The sequence below is a fragment of the Bos indicus x Bos taurus genome, chromosome 22 (assembly GCF_003369695.1).
Source record: "Bos indicus x Bos taurus breed Angus x Brahman F1 hybrid chromosome 22, Bos_hybrid_MaternalHap_v2.0, whole genome shotgun sequence".
In the NCBI taxonomy this organism is placed as follows: domain Eukaryota; kingdom Metazoa; phylum Chordata; class Mammalia; order Artiodactyla; family Bovidae; genus Bos; species Bos indicus x Bos taurus.
In genome coordinates, this window is record NC_040097.1 from 7,800,050 (window position 1) to 7,817,667 (window position 17,618).

The 17,618-nt window shown below is 47.0% G+C and overlaps 1 protein-coding gene across 2 annotated transcripts in view; it reads right to left on the bottom strand.

Annotated features, from left to right (window-relative positions):
* Positions 1-1,215: 1,215 nt before the first annotated feature.
* LTF (lactotransferrin) overlaps positions 1,216-17,618 on the bottom strand; it is a 33,775-nt gene continuing 17,372 nt past the window's right edge. For both annotated transcript variants that reach the window (XM_027522878.1, XM_027522879.1), the window contains 8 exons: positions 16,390-16,480; positions 14,105-14,152; positions 13,326-13,481; positions 11,275-11,416; positions 6,450-6,517; positions 4,344-4,528; positions 3,024-3,213; positions 1,216-1,460 (listed from right to left, as the gene is read on the bottom strand). In XM_027522878.1, the coding sequence (XP_027378679.1) occupies positions 1,426-1,460; positions 3,024-3,213; positions 4,344-4,528; positions 6,450-6,517; positions 11,275-11,416; positions 13,326-13,481; positions 14,105-14,152; positions 16,390-16,480 (915 nt within the window). In that variant the 3' untranslated portion in view covers positions 1,216-1,425. The remainder of the gene's footprint in view (positions 1,461-3,023; positions 3,214-4,343; positions 4,529-6,449; positions 6,518-11,274; positions 11,417-13,325; positions 13,482-14,104; positions 14,153-16,389; positions 16,481-17,618) is intronic.

Below are 17,618 nucleotides of genomic sequence, written 5' to 3' on the forward strand. Positions count from 1 at the left end.
CTACGCATATCCCCCTGTACATGTTATCTTTTTTTTTTCCTCCTATACATTTTAACCAGTCCATTCTAAAGGAGATCAGCCCTGGGATTTCTTTGGAAGGAATGATGCTAAAGCTGAAACTCCAGGACTTTGGCCACCTCATGTGAAGAGTTGACTCATTGGAAAAGACTCTGATGCTGGGAGGAATTGGGGGCAAGAGGAGAAGGGGACGACAGAGGATGAGATGGCTGGATGGCATCACTGACTCGATGGACGTTGAGTCTCAGTGAACTCCGGGAGTTGATGATGGACAGGGAGGCCTGGCATGCTGCGATTCATGGGGTCGCAAAGAGTCGGACATGACTGAGCAACTGAACTGAACTGAACTGATACATTTTGAATCACCTCTAGGCCACTTATAACACCTAATACAATGTAAACGATATGTAAATAGTTGGCTGCTGCTGCTGCTGCTAAGTCGCTTCAGTCGTGTCCGACACTGTGCGACCCCATAGATGGCAGCCCACCAGGCTCCCCCGTCCCTGGGATTCTCCAGGCAAGAACACTGGAGTGGGTTGCCATTTCCTTCTCTAATGCATGAAAGTGAAAAGTGAAAGTGAAGTCACTCAGTCGTGTCCGACTCTTAGTGACCCCACGGACTGCAGCCTACCAGGCTCCTCTGTCCATGGGATTTTCCAGGCAAGAGTACTGGAGTGGGGTGCCATTGCCTTCTCATGGCAAATTCAAGTTTTGCATTCTAGAACTTTGTGAAATTTTTCAAATATTTTCAGTCCTCTGTTGGTTGAATTCAAGGGTGTGTAACCCAGGGACATGGAGGGCCCAATGTATTCCACATTTTCCCCTGCTTGTCTATATTTGTACATTTATTACACCTGATGCTATTTACTCAAAATACCAAATATTCATAAACCTTTTTGGCACCCACTTTCTTCCACTAATCACTTGATTCCTACTCTCTATTTCTTCCCCACCTTAGAAACAAACATATATGCACATACACACTCCAACATACACTTACACAGACAGCTATGTAACTGACCAACCAGGTGCCCTAGAGGAAAATAGTTCCTTGGCCTGACCTTAGATTCCAGACCATCAGACACCAAACACAAAACTGCAGGAAAGTGGGAGGCGGGTGCAACCTGGAAAACAGGGAAGGAAAGGTTCCACTGGGCAGATATTTGGTCAGACACGATTTCAGTATGACATTTGAGAGAAGATAATTGGCATTTTATAGGAATGAAAATCAACAGCATTTCTAATTTTATTTCTTGCTAAAATGACAGCAGGGAATTGTAAATACTGATGAGCTTGGCAAAAATCCGACTTCAGGAAGGGAGAGGAAGGTCCCTCGCGCCTGGAGATTGGGGCTGAGAGCAGGGAGGAGCTGAGGCCCAGGGAGGCAGGCTAGCTTCTTTGCAGGCTTTACCTCGTCAGGAAGGCGCAGGCTTCCAGAAGCGCTGTGGGACACAACGAAGCCAGAGATTCAGAAAAGGATTCCTTTTTTTTTTTCTTGGAATCAATACATCAATCAAAGAAGACACTAAAACAGACTTCCCTCTGCCCTTCTTCCCCACTGTAGGTCAAAGCTTGCCATCCCCATACTTCCCAGTGACTCCTCCTGCTAAGAGCCGCAGGGCCCAAGGGAGCACACAGAAGCTCAGGTCTTCATTGAGCTTCGAGATTTCCTGCTCTGGCCTGAGTAACACGACCCCCACCCACTTGTCTCCAGGTGAACCAGCTGTCACACTCTCAAGTTCACATGGTCCTCAAATTTCTTTTGCGAGCAACTGATCATCTTCGTGCAAATCTGCCTGCAATAGTGTCTACCTACTCACTCATTCATCCATGAATCCCTCCTGAGCACCTGCTTCGTACAAGTCTCTGTTAAGTGCTGGGGATTCAGCACAGACAGAGGAGCCCTGCCCTCCAGAGGCGAATAGTCTGTGCAGTCCTGAGCAGGCTGCTCTGAGAGTAGCCCTGCAGTGGGGTTTCTAAGTGTAGCCCTAGATCCACCTGCATCACAATTCCCCGAGATATCTGTGGATACAGCAGGGTTTCCCAGCCTTGGCGCTACTGACATTTGGGGCTGGGGAATTCTTCATTGTGAAGGCTGTTCTGTGCTTTGTTTAGAAGCATCCCTGCTTCTACCCACAGATGCCAGCAGCACCCCCACCCCAAGTTATCAGAATTAAAAATACTTCCTGGCATTGCCAAATGCCTCAGGGGCAAAATCACCCTCGGCTGAAAACCACTGATGTAGAGATTCCCAGCCTTCCCCTCCCCCCTGGACCACCACACAAGCCCCACCAATACCTCCAACTCCCCTGGGGAGGGACCAGGAACGGGAACCTGGATGACTCCAGTGCACAGAGGAGGGAGAACTCACTAAGATTTGGGAAGTATTGCCGGAGCCTTACAACACTCTGCTATGTCTTCTAGACGTTTTAAAATTGTTGTCAATACATTCTCCTGGCTAAAATGGTTTTTGAGAATTTATATTCTCTATGGTTACTGTTTATGGTAACTTGCCTAGAAATCAGAATTTGCCGTTTCTCAATATACATGTATATACATGTGTACATACGTTTATATGCATTGGCAGGCAGGTTCTTTACCACTAGCACCACCTGGGAATCCCATGTATATACATACATACATATATTTATGTACATAGGTATATTTACATGCATAAATATATTTATAATTGCGATCAGCATTATAAAAATTTAGCATATTATCTACTGCTTTATTTTATTCTCTAATTCTTTCACTTTATCAATGACAGCATAATTTCCTGAGGTATTTGTTATTCAGTTGCTCAGTCATGTCCAACTCTTTGCAACCCCATGGACTGCAGCACGCCAGGCCTCCCTGTCCTTCACCATCTCCATCTCTGAGGTGCAGAGACATTGTATTGCCTTAACGTTTTTAAACCCACATCACCCCTAAAATGTTTGACCCTCCAACTTTGACCTTCATGCAAGACGCTTTCTCAGTGATGTTATTTATATTCCACTTACGGGAGGTTGAGCATTTTTTCAGGTTGGCAATGGCCGTGACATACTCTGTCCCCAAATATTCTTCATACGTTGGTCTGCCTCCAAGTTTGGCCAGACACTCAGTGTTGTCATTGAACAGAAGGTTTTTGGTTTCAGATTTGAACAAACAAAACTTGTCCGGGCAGTTTTTTCCATTTTTCCCAAACAGAGCCTATGTCAGAAGGGCAGACAGTAAGAGACCAGCTGAGGAAAAGAGGAGAGATTATGGACTTGGGAGGCAATCTCTGCTGTGCAGGATCAGCTGCAGGAAGACCGTGGGGCAAAAAGAGCTGAGTTCTAGAATCGATCTACTGCCCTGGCTGAGCCTTCCCCTGCGTTGTGTCCCCCTGCTCCAGGCCCCAGGCCAGTGCCCAGGCGCCTCACCACTTCTGATCTCACCTCCCACCATCTTGCCTTGCTTCTTAAATCTGTGGCCTCCGCCCTCAGAACTTCTTATGAGTGACTAGGTACCAGATGAGGAGTTTGAGATCCGTCCTCAAGGTTAATCACCTCTAACATTCTAATAGGCCAGCTCTCCCAGAGGGGCAGTCTGCATGGGAAATCCTCTCTGCCACAGACCAGGTCATTGCCTTGGGCGGGTCACCCAGCCTCCCCTGACCATGGTTCCTCTTTTGTGCCCAGGGCTCCTCCAGAGGTGAGCTGCAAGGACCAAGCACCTTCATGGTGGCAGACCTCTTATCAGCACCTGTGACTATGCATAGTGGGAGCTCCAGACATGCAGGTAATGGGGCCTATTTTTACATCCTAGGGTCACTGTCTTTAGAGCACATCTGAAAAAAAACATGCTGTTTTAACACAGAACTAGACAAGCTAATAGAAAAATTCCAGACTTTAAGGAAATTATAGGATTTCTTTCAAATGTCTTCACATAGATAGCCTTAAATCTATAGAGGTTCTGGGTCAGCTGTTTTTAGAGATTACAAATGCAGGGGCCTTGTCAGAGAACATTGCCCAGCCAGCCCAGGCTCTGGAGACATCAGCAGAAGAAACTCAACTCTCTACCTGGCTATGAAAGGAAGGCTCAGTCGCCTCCCTCATTTGCCAGAAGAACAACAGGAGGCTCAAGGAGAGACAGCCTCTCCTGGCTGGGCAGTGAGCACACGTCCAGGGGCCTGAGACTCGGGGCAGCCCCACAGTGTGGACAAATACTGTCATCTCCAGCTTCAAGCGGGGGCACGAGGAAGAATGGCTGGAGATAAGCGGATCCGCTGAGCTCTGTGGTTGCTCACCTGAGGGGAGCCCCTGCAGGTAAGCACAGGCAGGAGGCCCTGTGATCCTTACCTGCTGGCGGAGCAGCACCTGTTCCACGTGTGCGGCCCTATCGCTCCGAGACACCACAGCGTGATTCGGGGCCACCGCCAGGTGGCAGCTCTGAGCCTCCGTCACAGGCTTCCTGGAGCCATCGAGGCAGAGCAACCTGAAGTCCTCACGATTCAAGTTCTTAGCCCAGTCTGCAGTGCTCTCTCCTGGAGACAGAGAGAAGGCTGCATCAGCCACGGCTGCCCGGCTGAGTCAAAGCCTCCTTTCTGGGGCTGTGACCACCCACCGGCCTCTTGAAATGCACACACGTGAAGGAGAACAAATAAAGCTCCTCAAGTTATAGAGACTTCAAACGTATCAAATACCAGTGCTCACGATGGAGTCTTACTCAGCAACAAGAAGAAGCCAAGTTCTAACACATGCTACCACGCGGATGAAAACATGATGCAAAATAAGACAAGCCAATCACAGAAGACCACTTATCATAGGATTCCATTTCTGTGAAATGCCCACAGTAGGCAAGACAGAAAGTGAACTGGTGGTTGCCAGCTCTGGGGGTGTGGGGAAGGGACTGCTAACAGGGGCAGAGCTTTTTTAAGGGTTTTGTGAACACTCTCCAATTGGATTTTGTTGGCAACTGCACCACTCTGCGAATGTGCTGGAGATCACTGAATCAGACAGTCCGAATGGGTGGATTTTACAGTATGAAAATTGTATCTCCACAAAGCTGTTACATTGGAATGTGTATTATAAAAATATGGAAAATCCATATTTTCCAGCAAGTTCCAGAAATAGAAGTGCTGGTTTGTGTTCAAGAAGAAATTGTTTCCTTTCATACTCCAACGCTCTTAATGTAACTAGAAGAAGGATAGGAACTTCTCTTATGGGTTTATCAAATATATTTAAATCAATTTCAATAAAATACAGTTGCAGAATCCCAGAGAAACATAAAACTATACTCATCTGAGCCCTGGAGATCACTTAGATTCAAGGTTCCTGAATTCGAAATGCAGTTGTGTGCATGCCCGCCTGTGTGTATGCAAATCGCCTGTGTGTATGCAAATACGGCTTCCCGGTCACACAGCTGCTTCTCTCCTTTTGTCCTCTCCCCTCAAGAAAATACTTCCTCCAACCTCTTGGCTTTGTCTATTCGATACTCAGATCATCCCAAAATTTACATGTCTGGCCTCAGTCGCTCTCCCCAGGGACTTGAGGAAGCAGCGGCTAGTACTGTGGCTGTCACTGAAGGAGGGAGGTGGAAAGTTGAGGCAGGTCCTTCTCCAGGGGAGGAAGTGGTAGTTCCCTCTGGGGGGGGAGGCTGATGGGAGGTGAGCACAGAGGTGCAGTTTAGAAGGTAGCAAACTGCTGAGTCTTGAAGTTATCATTATTATTTTCACCAGAGGTCAGAAGAGAGAGTGGCTAGTTCTCTACTGGCTGGTGGATCTTCCCTTGATCATCCGCCTGTGATTTTGCCCTCATTCACTCCCCAAGGAGTCTCCCCACTGACAGTTCACAGGGGCTGAATGAAGCCTTCTACTTCCTTTTTAAAAAGGGGAAACTTTTACTTGCATATGTTCAATTTTTTTTTTTTTTAAGTATCATTCACTTTCAACTTCCAATTGGCTGAGACAGGCAGATAGCGTGCTTCTGTGGCTCAGAATCAAGGTCACCTCTGGAACTGACTGAGCCCCATTGCAACCATTGCCAAAAGCCCACCTGATCCTTACTGACCAGTTTCCTGACCCCGTATTATTAACAGGAAAAAATGCCTACCCCGGTACTCACTCTCTAGCGCCCTAACCAATCACCTAATGCCACCCTTCCAGCAGCAATTTTCGTCTCGAGGTTATAAAAGTTGGCTACTAACCCAGGAAAGAGTCAGTTCTCCCTTGAGCCTAGTTGCTGTTCCAACAGCATTTGGTCAACTATCCCTGGTCAGGAGGTCGGCCCGCTGTGCCTGCAGACCCTCGTTATCTCTGCTCCTTGTTCTTATAAAGTCACTCCTTGCTGAAATACTTTGTGTCAGGAAATTCTTTTCCAACCCGCGCTGGGACTGCCACAACAGTAGGCTCTGTTGTGACGGCAAGGATCGTGCTCTGAAGGGGAAAGGAAAACACCTTTACCTACCATTCGTGTTCTCCCAGACTGTGTCGTTTTTCACAAAGGCAACGTCCCCAACGTCCTCAGCCAGGCACCTAAATTGTTCCAGAGAATCAAAACATTGCCAGAGAGGAAAAACTATTAGAATTTTCATAGCTATTTATAATACACATTCCAAAAACTGAAACATGGAAGCAAATAGAAAAAAGAAAGACAAATATGTCCAGGAACTTTCGAGTTTAAAATAGTAGCTCAAAGACTTCTGAGTACCTTCCCTCCTTGTAAAATGCCAATAACATGGCACGAATGAGATTTTCTTTTTTTTAAGCCACAAATCCATGAGTGAGAGGAAGGCAAGAGGGAAAGAGGGAAGATAATAATGTCATTTGGAAGTCAGAGATCAAATAGGTGAGCAGTAATTGACCCAACAGAGTAAAGAAAACTATGACATAAATTGGACGCCCAAGTGTCCAACTTGGGTGGGGGACACCCAAGGAGAAAGCTGATGTGCACAGCAGAACTCCAGAAAAACTCAACATTTAGAAGTACGAGGTACCATGAAAGTAGCTGAGAACAGGAGGACTAAATAGAGCCTATATACATGCAGTGTAAATACACATGTGCAACCAATGGATTAAAAGAAGACCCACATATATAACCTCTTGAAGTTTCAGAACACTGGAGGGAGATTGAAAAATAATTTTTACAACTATTGCTTATTTCTTTTATTTTTTAAAATCAAAAACTTTTCAAGAAAATAACTTTCAAAGCATTTTACATTGGGTGAAACCCCGAACTCATTTTTCCTAGAGAGTATTTTTCATTCATTGTTTAATCTCTGAAATTTAGAGATAAATATGCATCCAATACGTCTGATTTATTTACTCTTCAAAAAAATATTCTTTGTGTAGATCTGTTTACTAAAACATCTCATGAGCTTTCTAAAACTTCTCTCTCAGAATCAGGAAGCCAAAAATAAACTGCTAAAAACTTAAAAACAATTTTCTTTTCAAGAAGAAAAAAATGTCATATACAAAGAATTAGGGAAGCAATGGCAACCCACTCCAGTACTCTTGCCTGGAAAATCCCATGGACAGAAGAGCCTCGTGAGCTGCAGTCCATGGGGTCACTAGGAGTCGAACACGACTGAGCATCTTCACTTTCACTTTTCACTTTCATGCATTGGAGAAGGAAATGGCAACCCACTCCAGTGTTCTTTCGTGGAGAATCCCAGGGCCGGGGGAGCCTGGTGGGCTGCCGTCTATGGGGTCCTACAGAGTTGGACACGACTGAATCGACTTAGCAGCAGCAGCAGCAGCAGGAATCAAAAACCGCTATCAGCTTTCTCATCGGAAACTTTAGATTTAGAAGACAATAGATTGATGCTCTTAAATTTCTGAATTTGCTTATTTTCTTTCTATGTTACATTCTGCATAATTTTTTCATATACTTTCCACATCACTACTTCTCTTTTTAGCTACGTTTAATCTGCTAAATTGGTCAGCTGCACAGCTAACTTCAATCGCTGTACTTTTTTTCCTTTCTAGAAGTTCTATTTATTCCTTTTAAGAACACTAACCTGCTGCTTCTTCTGTTTTCCACTTCTGGCAACTTCTTCCCTGTGTGTTGGTTTAGCATTGCTATAGTTACTGCTTGTACTGTGTCTGGCTCATTATTATTCAAAGCGTATTTCTGAGCAGTCTTTGAGGCCTAACCTGAAGATTCTGTCTTCCAGACAGGTTCCTAGAGGAGTGATCTCGCTAGTCTAGGGTCACTTTTTTTGGAATTATGAGTTGAGAATTTCTGAACCATCCTAAGAGACATAAGTTGGAGCTACAAATTCATGTAAGAGCTGGCCCATGGTTTCACTTTTTCAGGGATGGTGTGTATTTTCCTCAGCATCTAGGCAACTTGAAGCCCTATGGGAGTCGAGGGGAAGCTACCTCTCGTCCACTCCTACCCTAAAGGTATATGCAACCTCTGAGTGTAAGTTTGTCTCAGGACAAAGTGGCTCCACTTAGCTCCCTGAGTCCCTATTTGCCTTAGATTTTAGTCTAATAATCCCTTGTTACTTTGTCAGTTATTCAGTGCTCTTAGGAACATGTCTGTGTGTGTGTTTGTGCTGAATCCAACACTTTTCCTTGTTTTTCGTGGGACTGTTGATCAAACCAGTTAATGCTGCCATTTCCCAGATGTGGAAATCCTGCCAGAATTCCTAGGAACATTTTTTCTAGGCTACATTTACTTATTCAAACGATAAATCCCTTCAAGAGTGGGCTAAAGATGTTTTTAAACATGTAAATACTCAAAAACCAGCAACTCCTACTCACTCTTTCTCAAGAAGATATGTTCTGTCACAACAAAATCAAGAAAGCGAAAGCTGCAGGATCCAAAAAACAAGTCCTTTAACAGGAAGTAAGACAACGGAAAATCCCAGAATGATGATTCAGAGGAATCTCAGGACCACAGATGTTCGGGGGGCCTAGAAAGGGCCAATCTAGACTGGGAAGGAGGGTGGAAACTTCAGATGCTACATTCGCAGGTAAATGATGAACCTGGGGCAGCACCCAGTCTGTTTATGCATAGGATGTTAGGAGATTTGTGCTACAAGTGGAAGGTTTGGGGATGAATGAGTGATTTTTTAAAAGCAGTATAGAAAGTTAAGCAAAGTTTAATAAGACACTTATCAACTCCAGAGTAAACTAAAACTTTGTACAGTAAGGGAAATATAATCGTATTATATCACATATTTAATATGAGACTAATATTTGCATATTCATAATAAAGTAAACCCTAAATATGGAGAAGGCAATGGCACCCCACTCCAGTACTCTTGCCTGGAAAATCCCATGGATGGAGGAGCCTGGTGGGCTGCAGTCCATGGGGTCGATAAGAGTCGGACACAACTGAGCGACTTCACTTTCACTTTTCACTTTCATGCATTGGAGAAGGAAATGGCAACCCACTCCATGTTCTTGCCTGGAGAATCCCAGGGACGGGGGAGCCTGGTGGGCTGCCATCTATGGGGTCGCACAGAGTCGGACACAACTGAAGTGACTTAGCAGCAGCAAATACTTCATACTCTTGTTGGATACTAAAAGGAGGTGAAGCCTGTGGTTACGAGTGGAAGAGGCACAGGAGCAGTAACAGAGGCTAGGTTTTCTTCTTTCATAATAAAAAGTCAGCAGAAAATGGCTGGCATTTAAAAATTGAGAACCAGCAATATATGAGGATGTTAGAAACAGAGAGATGAACAGAACTTCCAGTTCCAACTTTCGAGTTGAGCAAAAGACAAAGCATTTCCTTCTAGTATAAATAGGAATTCTAAAGTGTATGTGTTTTCAGTGAAATAGTGCCTTACATAGGTTTGAAAAGGAAAACCTCATGGTTTTTTATCAGACAAGTTGTCTGTTCAGTATTTCTGAGTGGAATCACATCACAAGTCTTCCATGTGCAAAAACCTAGCCCCTTAAAATTTTTTGTACATTCATGAAATATTTAATAAGTCACTCAGAGTATAGCAAAAGCTACTTTTATATCATCCCATCACTGGAGTGAGGGCTACTGAGTTTACGTTAAAAAAAATTCCAAGACCAGTTTGAGCAGTGTTTCTCAGGTACATGACGCCACCTAGTGGTGAAATATATTCTTGGCGAAAAGAGAAAAAATAACGGATAGGGGAGAACTCTGCCCTTCAAACCCCTAACGGTATCACGCAGAAGTAACAGCTGCATGAATGGGATTGAAAAAACGAGGGCTGTGAAAAGATACTGTAATTCACTAAGTGTTTATAATTTGTGATTTCTGAGAACACTTTTGGTTTATTTTTCACTGCTGCTAAGTCGCTTCAGTCGTGTCTGACTCTGTGCGACCCCATAGACAGCAGCCCAACAGGCTCCCCCGTCCCTGGGATTCTCCAGGCAAGAACATTGGAGTGGGTTGCCATTTCCTTCTCCAATGCATGAAAGTGAAAAGTGAAAGTGAAGTCACTCAGTCGTGCCCGACTCTTAGCGACCCCATGGACTGCAGCCCACCAGGCTCCTCCATCCATGGGATTTTCCAGGCAGGAGTACTGCAGTGGGGTGCCATTGCCTTGGAGAATAACTCTGCAACACTCTCTCTCTCTGCCATTTCTAAGGCCAAAATCAAAGAGAGCAGAAAAACGTGAGACATAACTACCTAGGCTGCGGGAGAAGGTGGCGCCTAAGGGAAAGAGAATCTTCCCCATAAAACTGAGTTCCCGAAAGGACTTATACCTCAACCTCTCCCTCTCTGATTCTGAACATGCCACTGAGGTCCACTGAGATCAACCTTGGTTCCAGGACACAGGAAGGGGTCCAGCAGTGCTGAGGTCAGACAGCCCCGGGGTCAGTCTGATGGTGGGTGTTGTGGGAGGAGCCCTCCCCAGCCCGCCCATCAGCTGATCCCCAGGCTGCCCCCGACAGACCACATCGGGCCCCTTAGCAATGCAGTGCCAAAGACTTGCGGGCACAGCAGGGCGAAGGAGAGGGTGGGACGAACTGAGAGAGAAGCTCTGAAATGTAAACATCACCACGTGTGAAACAGAGAGTCGCTGTACCAGGCAGGGAGCTCAATTTGGTGCTCAGCGATATACAGGGGTGTTCCAGGGGGCAGGGGGCAGCGAGGGAGGCCATGTGTGTATACTTCTGGTACTTACGGCTGATTTTCTATGGCAGAAGCCAACACAACATTGTTAAGCAGTCATCCTCCAATTCAAAATAAAGGAAATATATTTTACAAAGAGGAAAAAAAAAATGAAACGCGATGTGCCAAGATCCTGGAGGCTGAGGGCCAGGGCCCTGTCCTGATGAAGCCTGGCCACAGCACTCACCTGAAAGCCCCGTTATAGCCATAGTACTTCTCCTTAGTGTTGGGCACACACTTGTCCAGGCCCTGGTCATCGCCAGCACACAAGGCACAGAGTCTGGATTTCGGGTCAGCCCCAGGGGCACAGCTCTGACTAAAGAATTCATCTGCAGAGAAGAAACATGGGGAGCCAGCTCTTCCTACCTGTGTTAAGATTAAGTGGTCTCTGCCTAACAGGTGACAGATGTGGCTTGGTCTGACCAAGGCAGACAGAACACAGTCATTATAACACATAGTAACAAGTTACCACCAACCTGTGCACCAACAGGATTCAGCAAAACTTGAGACTATAGGCAACCTGACTGGGGCTGGAGAAGAGGGTCTATGACTGTACAAAGGGTTCCATCCTCGCAGCCTAGAGCAGGGGACTCAGCCTGATGAACTCCACGGCCATTGTATCAGAAGCTGCAAAATGTTCAGGTTGTGCTCTCCCCTTTTCCTCAGTAATAGGAACCCTGCTTTTTACCAGGGCACCTGGTACCCAGTAAAACAGAGATAAGTCTTATCAAACTGCAGCTAGTAAGCCATGTGGCCAGGCACTCACTCCTGAAATATGAGCGGGAGTATTGGGGGCCAGTGTCCTAACATCTTCAAAAGATAGTTGGCACACATGTTCTGCCCCTTCTCCTTCCCTTCCTTCATTCTGTATGTGGAAAGCAGAAGTGCGGGCTGGACCGCCAGATGTGACATGAGCCGTGAGTGACCTTGAGCATGGAAGTCACATACGTGTCAAAACAGCCAGATATTTGAAAGCCAGGTCCCTGATACCATGTTGCTGTCCTGTCAGCTCTGGACAAGCCACCTTTGGGCTTCACTCACGTGAGAGAGAAATAAGCCTCTATTCACTTCTACTGGGGGTTCTCTGCCCTTGCAGCTGAACCGAATCTGGACCAACTCATCATGCGATTTAGCCCACATTAAGAAGTTAGTGGGGGCTTCTCTGGTGGTAAACAATCCACCTGCCAATGCAGGAGACTCAGGCCCGATCCCTGGGTCAGGAAGATTCCCTCAAGAAGGAAATGGCAACCCACTCCAATATTCTTGCCTAGAGAAATCCCATGGACAGAGGAGCCTGGCGGGCTACAGTTAATGGGGTCTCAGAGTTGGACACCACTTAGCGACTGAACAACAACAAGGAGTTAACATGGATTAAAACAGGTTAAAGAGAGAGGAAATAAAAGTGACAAGGAAGCCCTGCCCCAGTGAGCAAACAGCGCCCCTTATCTGACTTGCGCATTCCCTGCCACTGGAAAAGCCACACCATGTTCCAAGCTCAGGAGATGCTGGGAGTGTCCCTCTGTGGTCCTGGCAGCCTCCCCACAGCTTGGAGGCAGCTGTGGGGTCAGAAAGAGCCACACCAGCGTGCACTCCTGGGGAGGAGCAGAGCCACATGAAAGCCTGCCAAGGCGGGATCGCAAAGACCCGTTCAAAATGCAGCAGGGCCCCACCGGAGAAGAGGCCTGCCCAGGACGTGGCCACAACGAGAACAGAGCACACACCTCCCCATCACCAGGCCCAGGGCAGGTAGGGGGTGGCTCCTGTGTGAGGCATGAGCACGGTGTGCAGTGGGGAGGGCAGGAGCGGGGAGGCTGAGGCAGAAGTCTGGAGGTCTTACTGGGTTTCCTCTGTAAGTCAGTTCTGTGTAGTAGCAGAAGACACCTTTTATGAGGAAGGCAGGTGGCTTTTCCCAAAGTAGGGAGCCAGCGCCTGGGAGGAATTTAGATCTGGAGCTCCAGGAGGTGGGAAAAAAAAAAAAAAGACTTCTGGACTTCTCAGTACCTGCATCCATTCTTAGCGTGCAGAGAGGCAGACGGACACTGCAGCTTTGTGCCTCCGTGTGGGGTGCACGGGGCGTGGGGCAGGTTGTATGAAGAAACTGAAGGAGGCAGCCACAGGGGACCACTTACACCAAACGAGGCCTGTGGGCCGCAGCCAGCCTGCAAATCCCCGCCCCTCCCTGCCCTGACTTTCTCAGGGGACCCCAGCCTACCCCCACGACTGCCTCAGGACTCCTACCAAATGCGCAGGAGCCTGTCTGGTTGACGATCAGGCCCATGGGGATGTTCCAGCCTGCAGTCCTGTCCACGGCGGTGTGGCACGACTTCTTGTCTTTCAGAGAATTCCATGTGAGCCCCTCATTTGCTTTCTTGACAACTGCCACGGCAAGGTACCCTTGGACAAACGGAAGAGCAAGTCAACCTCCCAGGGCCTGGTCCATGGACTCTATTGCACAGAGTGCAACCCAGGCCCACAAAGGTTAAGAAGCATCGCTAGGCAACGATCCCCCCAGATGACTGGTCAGTGTCAAATAGACCAACACAGCTTAAGCTTAAGTGGGGTGCAGCTCCCCTCCTGGTAGCTCAAGCCTGGTAGACTCTGCTGCCGGCAAGTGTCACTCTCTACCGAAGCCGAGGAGGCACCAGCTCTGGAGGGTGGTGGGCTGGCTGGTGAACAGGGCATGGGATTTAGCACAAGGGACCCTGGCTCCGGCCAGGATCTGCACAGTATTATCCATGGCTATGAGTGAGATCTAGGGCTCTGCTTCCTCATCCGTACGAGATGGGGATGGGCCACCCCTCCTCCCCGTGCTCAGGACACAGTGAGGAACTCTAAGATTTCTCTGCCATGTGTGAGGGTCTATGTGAACGTGAATCCCAGCACTCTCATCTCTGAATGACTGGCATCTGCAAAAGAACTCACAGCTTCTATGGCTGCATCTCTGTGAGTTTTTTTTTTTTAAGTTCCCAACCTCTCCTCCTCCAGGGACAAGAATGTACCCTTGACCCTGAACTCACCTTCCGTTGGTCTCAGCACACAATCTAGGCTACTGTGTTTGGAGGATTCTGAAAGAATAAAGAGAAGCAAAATGTCATTAAACACATCGTTTAGTGTGTTCATTTATTTTCCAAAGGTACCCACATATTGAAAAACGCATATTGGCATGGCTTTGTATACGTTTGTTTTCAACATAAATAAATGGCATTGTAGAATAGACTTCACTGTGTTTCTTCCTTTTCTGGTTTTTGTTTTCAGTTCAACCCAACGCTGTGTTTTTAAGTTCTTTTTTTAAACTGACGTGTAGTTGATTGACAGTGTCATGTCGATCTTTGCCGTATGGCAAAGTGACTCAGTTAAACACATATACACATTTGTCTTTTTATATTTGCTTCCATTATGGTTTATCCAGGAAACCAGACACAGTTTCCTGTACTGTACAGCAGGGCCTTGCCGTTTATCCGTTCTAAAAGTAACAGTTTGCATCTACCAAGCCCGAACTCCCAGTCCGTGCCTCTCCCTGCTCCCACCCGCCTTGGCTACCAGTGTGCTCAGCATGTCTGTGAGTCTCTTTCTGTTTGTAGATAGGTTCATTTATGCCATATTTTAGACGCCACATGGAAGAGACATCATACGACATTTGCCCCAATACTGTGACTTTAAGTTCGAAGCGCCTTACTGTCGTATGGAACTCACTGAGCTGAGTTGTGGCTCTCAGGAGCCATTGTGGTCATTGACATCTTCACACGTGTCTGGGGATGTACCCAGGGGTGGAACTGCTGAAACGAACGTCTGGACAGTTCAATCAACTATCTTTTTTTGTTTAAGCCACTTGGCAACTGCTTGGTGTTATTTGCAACCAAAGGACTCCTACCTAATCCCCACCGGTTGGAGGTGGGGGGCACCTGGCCTCCTCTGGTTCCCTGTGGAGAGGCGAAGGATAAAGTGGAATTGTTCACATCCTTGCAGCACTCTCCATCCATGCCTTTGGACTCTGGAATCGGCTTCTCCTTGGGAAAAGCTCTCATCACCCCCACTTCATGTGATGGATAATTTGAATGTAGGTGTTGCTTTATTGGAAAAACATTTTGTAACTAGTTTATAACATTATGTAAGTTTTATGAGTACTATACCTATTGTGTGTGTGTGTGTGTGTGTGCTCTTTGTGACCCATGGACTATAGCCCCCGAGGCTCCTCTGTCCATGAAATTTCCCAGGCAAGAATACTGGAGTGGGTTGTCATTTCCTCCTTCAGGGGATCTTCCTAACCCAGGGATCGAGCCCATGTCTCTTGACTCTCTCGCATTGGCAGGCGTATTCTTTATCACTGTGCCACTGGGGAAGCCCCTTACCTGCAGTTGCTCACCACCAAAACTTTAGTTTCCATCCATCACCTACCTCCACTACCCATTTCCCTCTCCCCCACATCTCTTTCCCTGTTTTCTTATCCACCACTCTGTTCCTGGAATCTGTGTATTTGTTTTTGCTTGATTTGGTTTATTCACTTAGTTTTTAACTATCCCACATAGGAGTGACATCAGAAGGTATCTGTCTTTCTCCACCTGAGAAATCACAAACTTTTAAATCTCAGCAGTCCAGAATCAAATCCAAACAGACCATCCCAGCAGTTCCATGCAACAGAAATGCATGTATGTGTTCACCAAAAGACAAGGATCCAGATGTTCACAGCAACTCTATCCACGGCAGCCAACCATTGGAAATTACCCAAATGCTTCCCCACAGTAGAATAAATAAGTAACTGCAGCGGAGTCACAACAGAATACTGCAAAACGAGATATAATGCTGAGCAAAAGACTTTTTAAAAGGTACCTGCTGTGCAACTCCTTTTACATCAAGCTCAAAGACGGGCAGAGCCAATTTGTGCCATTTGACGTCAGGAGTCGTTACCCTTGCTGGGGTAAGAGGGCTGGTGGACGCAAGAGGACTTGTGGAACCTGCTGTATCTCGCTGTGGGCACTAGAGCTTGGAGATGCACCAGTGTGTGAAATGTTCTTGAGTTGTACACTTAGGTGCACTTTTCAGTATGTATATTATAACTTACTAAAATCTTTTCAAAGATCAAAAAGAGGAAATCAATCTGACAGAGGAGCATCTGTCAGTTCTCACCACATTAGGCCATATGGGTAACACAGCCACTTTCATCTATTCTTTCTCCTGATTCTCCTGTTTGAACCTATCTGTCCATTTTAATGTCTCCGCATGACCCACCGAGTGGGGTTACTGCTCTCCACCCCGCCCTCGAAGCCCAGAGGGAATAAGCCAGGGGGTACTCTTCTCCACTTACTCCGGTTCTCTGCCAGGACAGGCACCAGGCCACACTTGCCCGCAGTGTAGATATATCCTCCATCCAAGTTCAGGGCATCTGCTTCCCCTTTCTGCCAAGACAAAGCATATCTTCAGCACCACGGTGAGGCTATTTCCCACCCTGCCTGTCTTTACAGCTCTAAGAGAACGGACGTCAGGTGCCCAGTGAAGCAGCAGGATTGATGTGAGCAGCCCGAGGCAACGCCACGTGCACCATTACTTCTGTACCGGCCGTGCACGCCTTTCACGCCGTCACTCCCACTGCAAAGACCGGGAACAGGCGGCCCGGTCGTGGCTGCTGTGGAGTCACTAAGACGTGAACGACTCTTTGCGACCCCATGGACTGTAGCCCACAGGCTCCTCTGTGTATGGGATCTCCAGGCAAGGATACTGGAGGGGGTTGCCATTTCCTCCTCCAAGGGGATCTTCTTGACCCAGGGATTGAACCCACATCTCCTGCATTGGCAGGTGGATTCTTTACCCCCGGACTCGGAACAAAAACTCCTTCTGTACTTGGAGCACTGTTGGGATGTACTCCTGCACCAGCCTCCCTCACTGAGGACACAGGTGGGAATGGTTGGTCTTGTCTGGTCTCCACTCATTAGCACTACACTCAAAGTATTCAGCAAGTGAACAGAACCAATTAAATTCGCTCACCATCAGAATGAGCAAGCCCTCACTCCAGCACTGGAACATGGATTCAGCAAGACTGTGAAACTCCCTCTTTGACTGAAAACTTTTTTACAACTGTATTGAAGGTAATTAGAGATGTGGATGAAGATTTCTATTCAAGGCTGCACAGCACAGGGTTATTGATAACATCAAAATAAGGGGACAAAGAAGAATAGGGTCATGACTAAATTGTACCACATCCATATATTCTGATATTCTGAAATATTTTTTTTTTTGGCCCCACCATGCAGCACATGGGATCTTCCCCAAACAGTGATCAAACCAAGGCCCCCTACAGGCCTTCCTGCACTCTTCATTACTGCTACTGCTGCTAAGTCACTTCAGTCGTGTCCAACTCTGTGCGACCCCATAGACGGCAGCCCACCAGGCTCTGCTGTCCCTGGGATTCTCCAGGCAAGAATAGTGGAGTGGGTTGCCATTTCCTTCTCCAATGCAGGAAAGTGAAAAGTGAAAGTGAAGTCGCTCAGTCATGTCCAACTCTTAGCGACCCCATGGACTGCAGCCCACCAGGCTCCT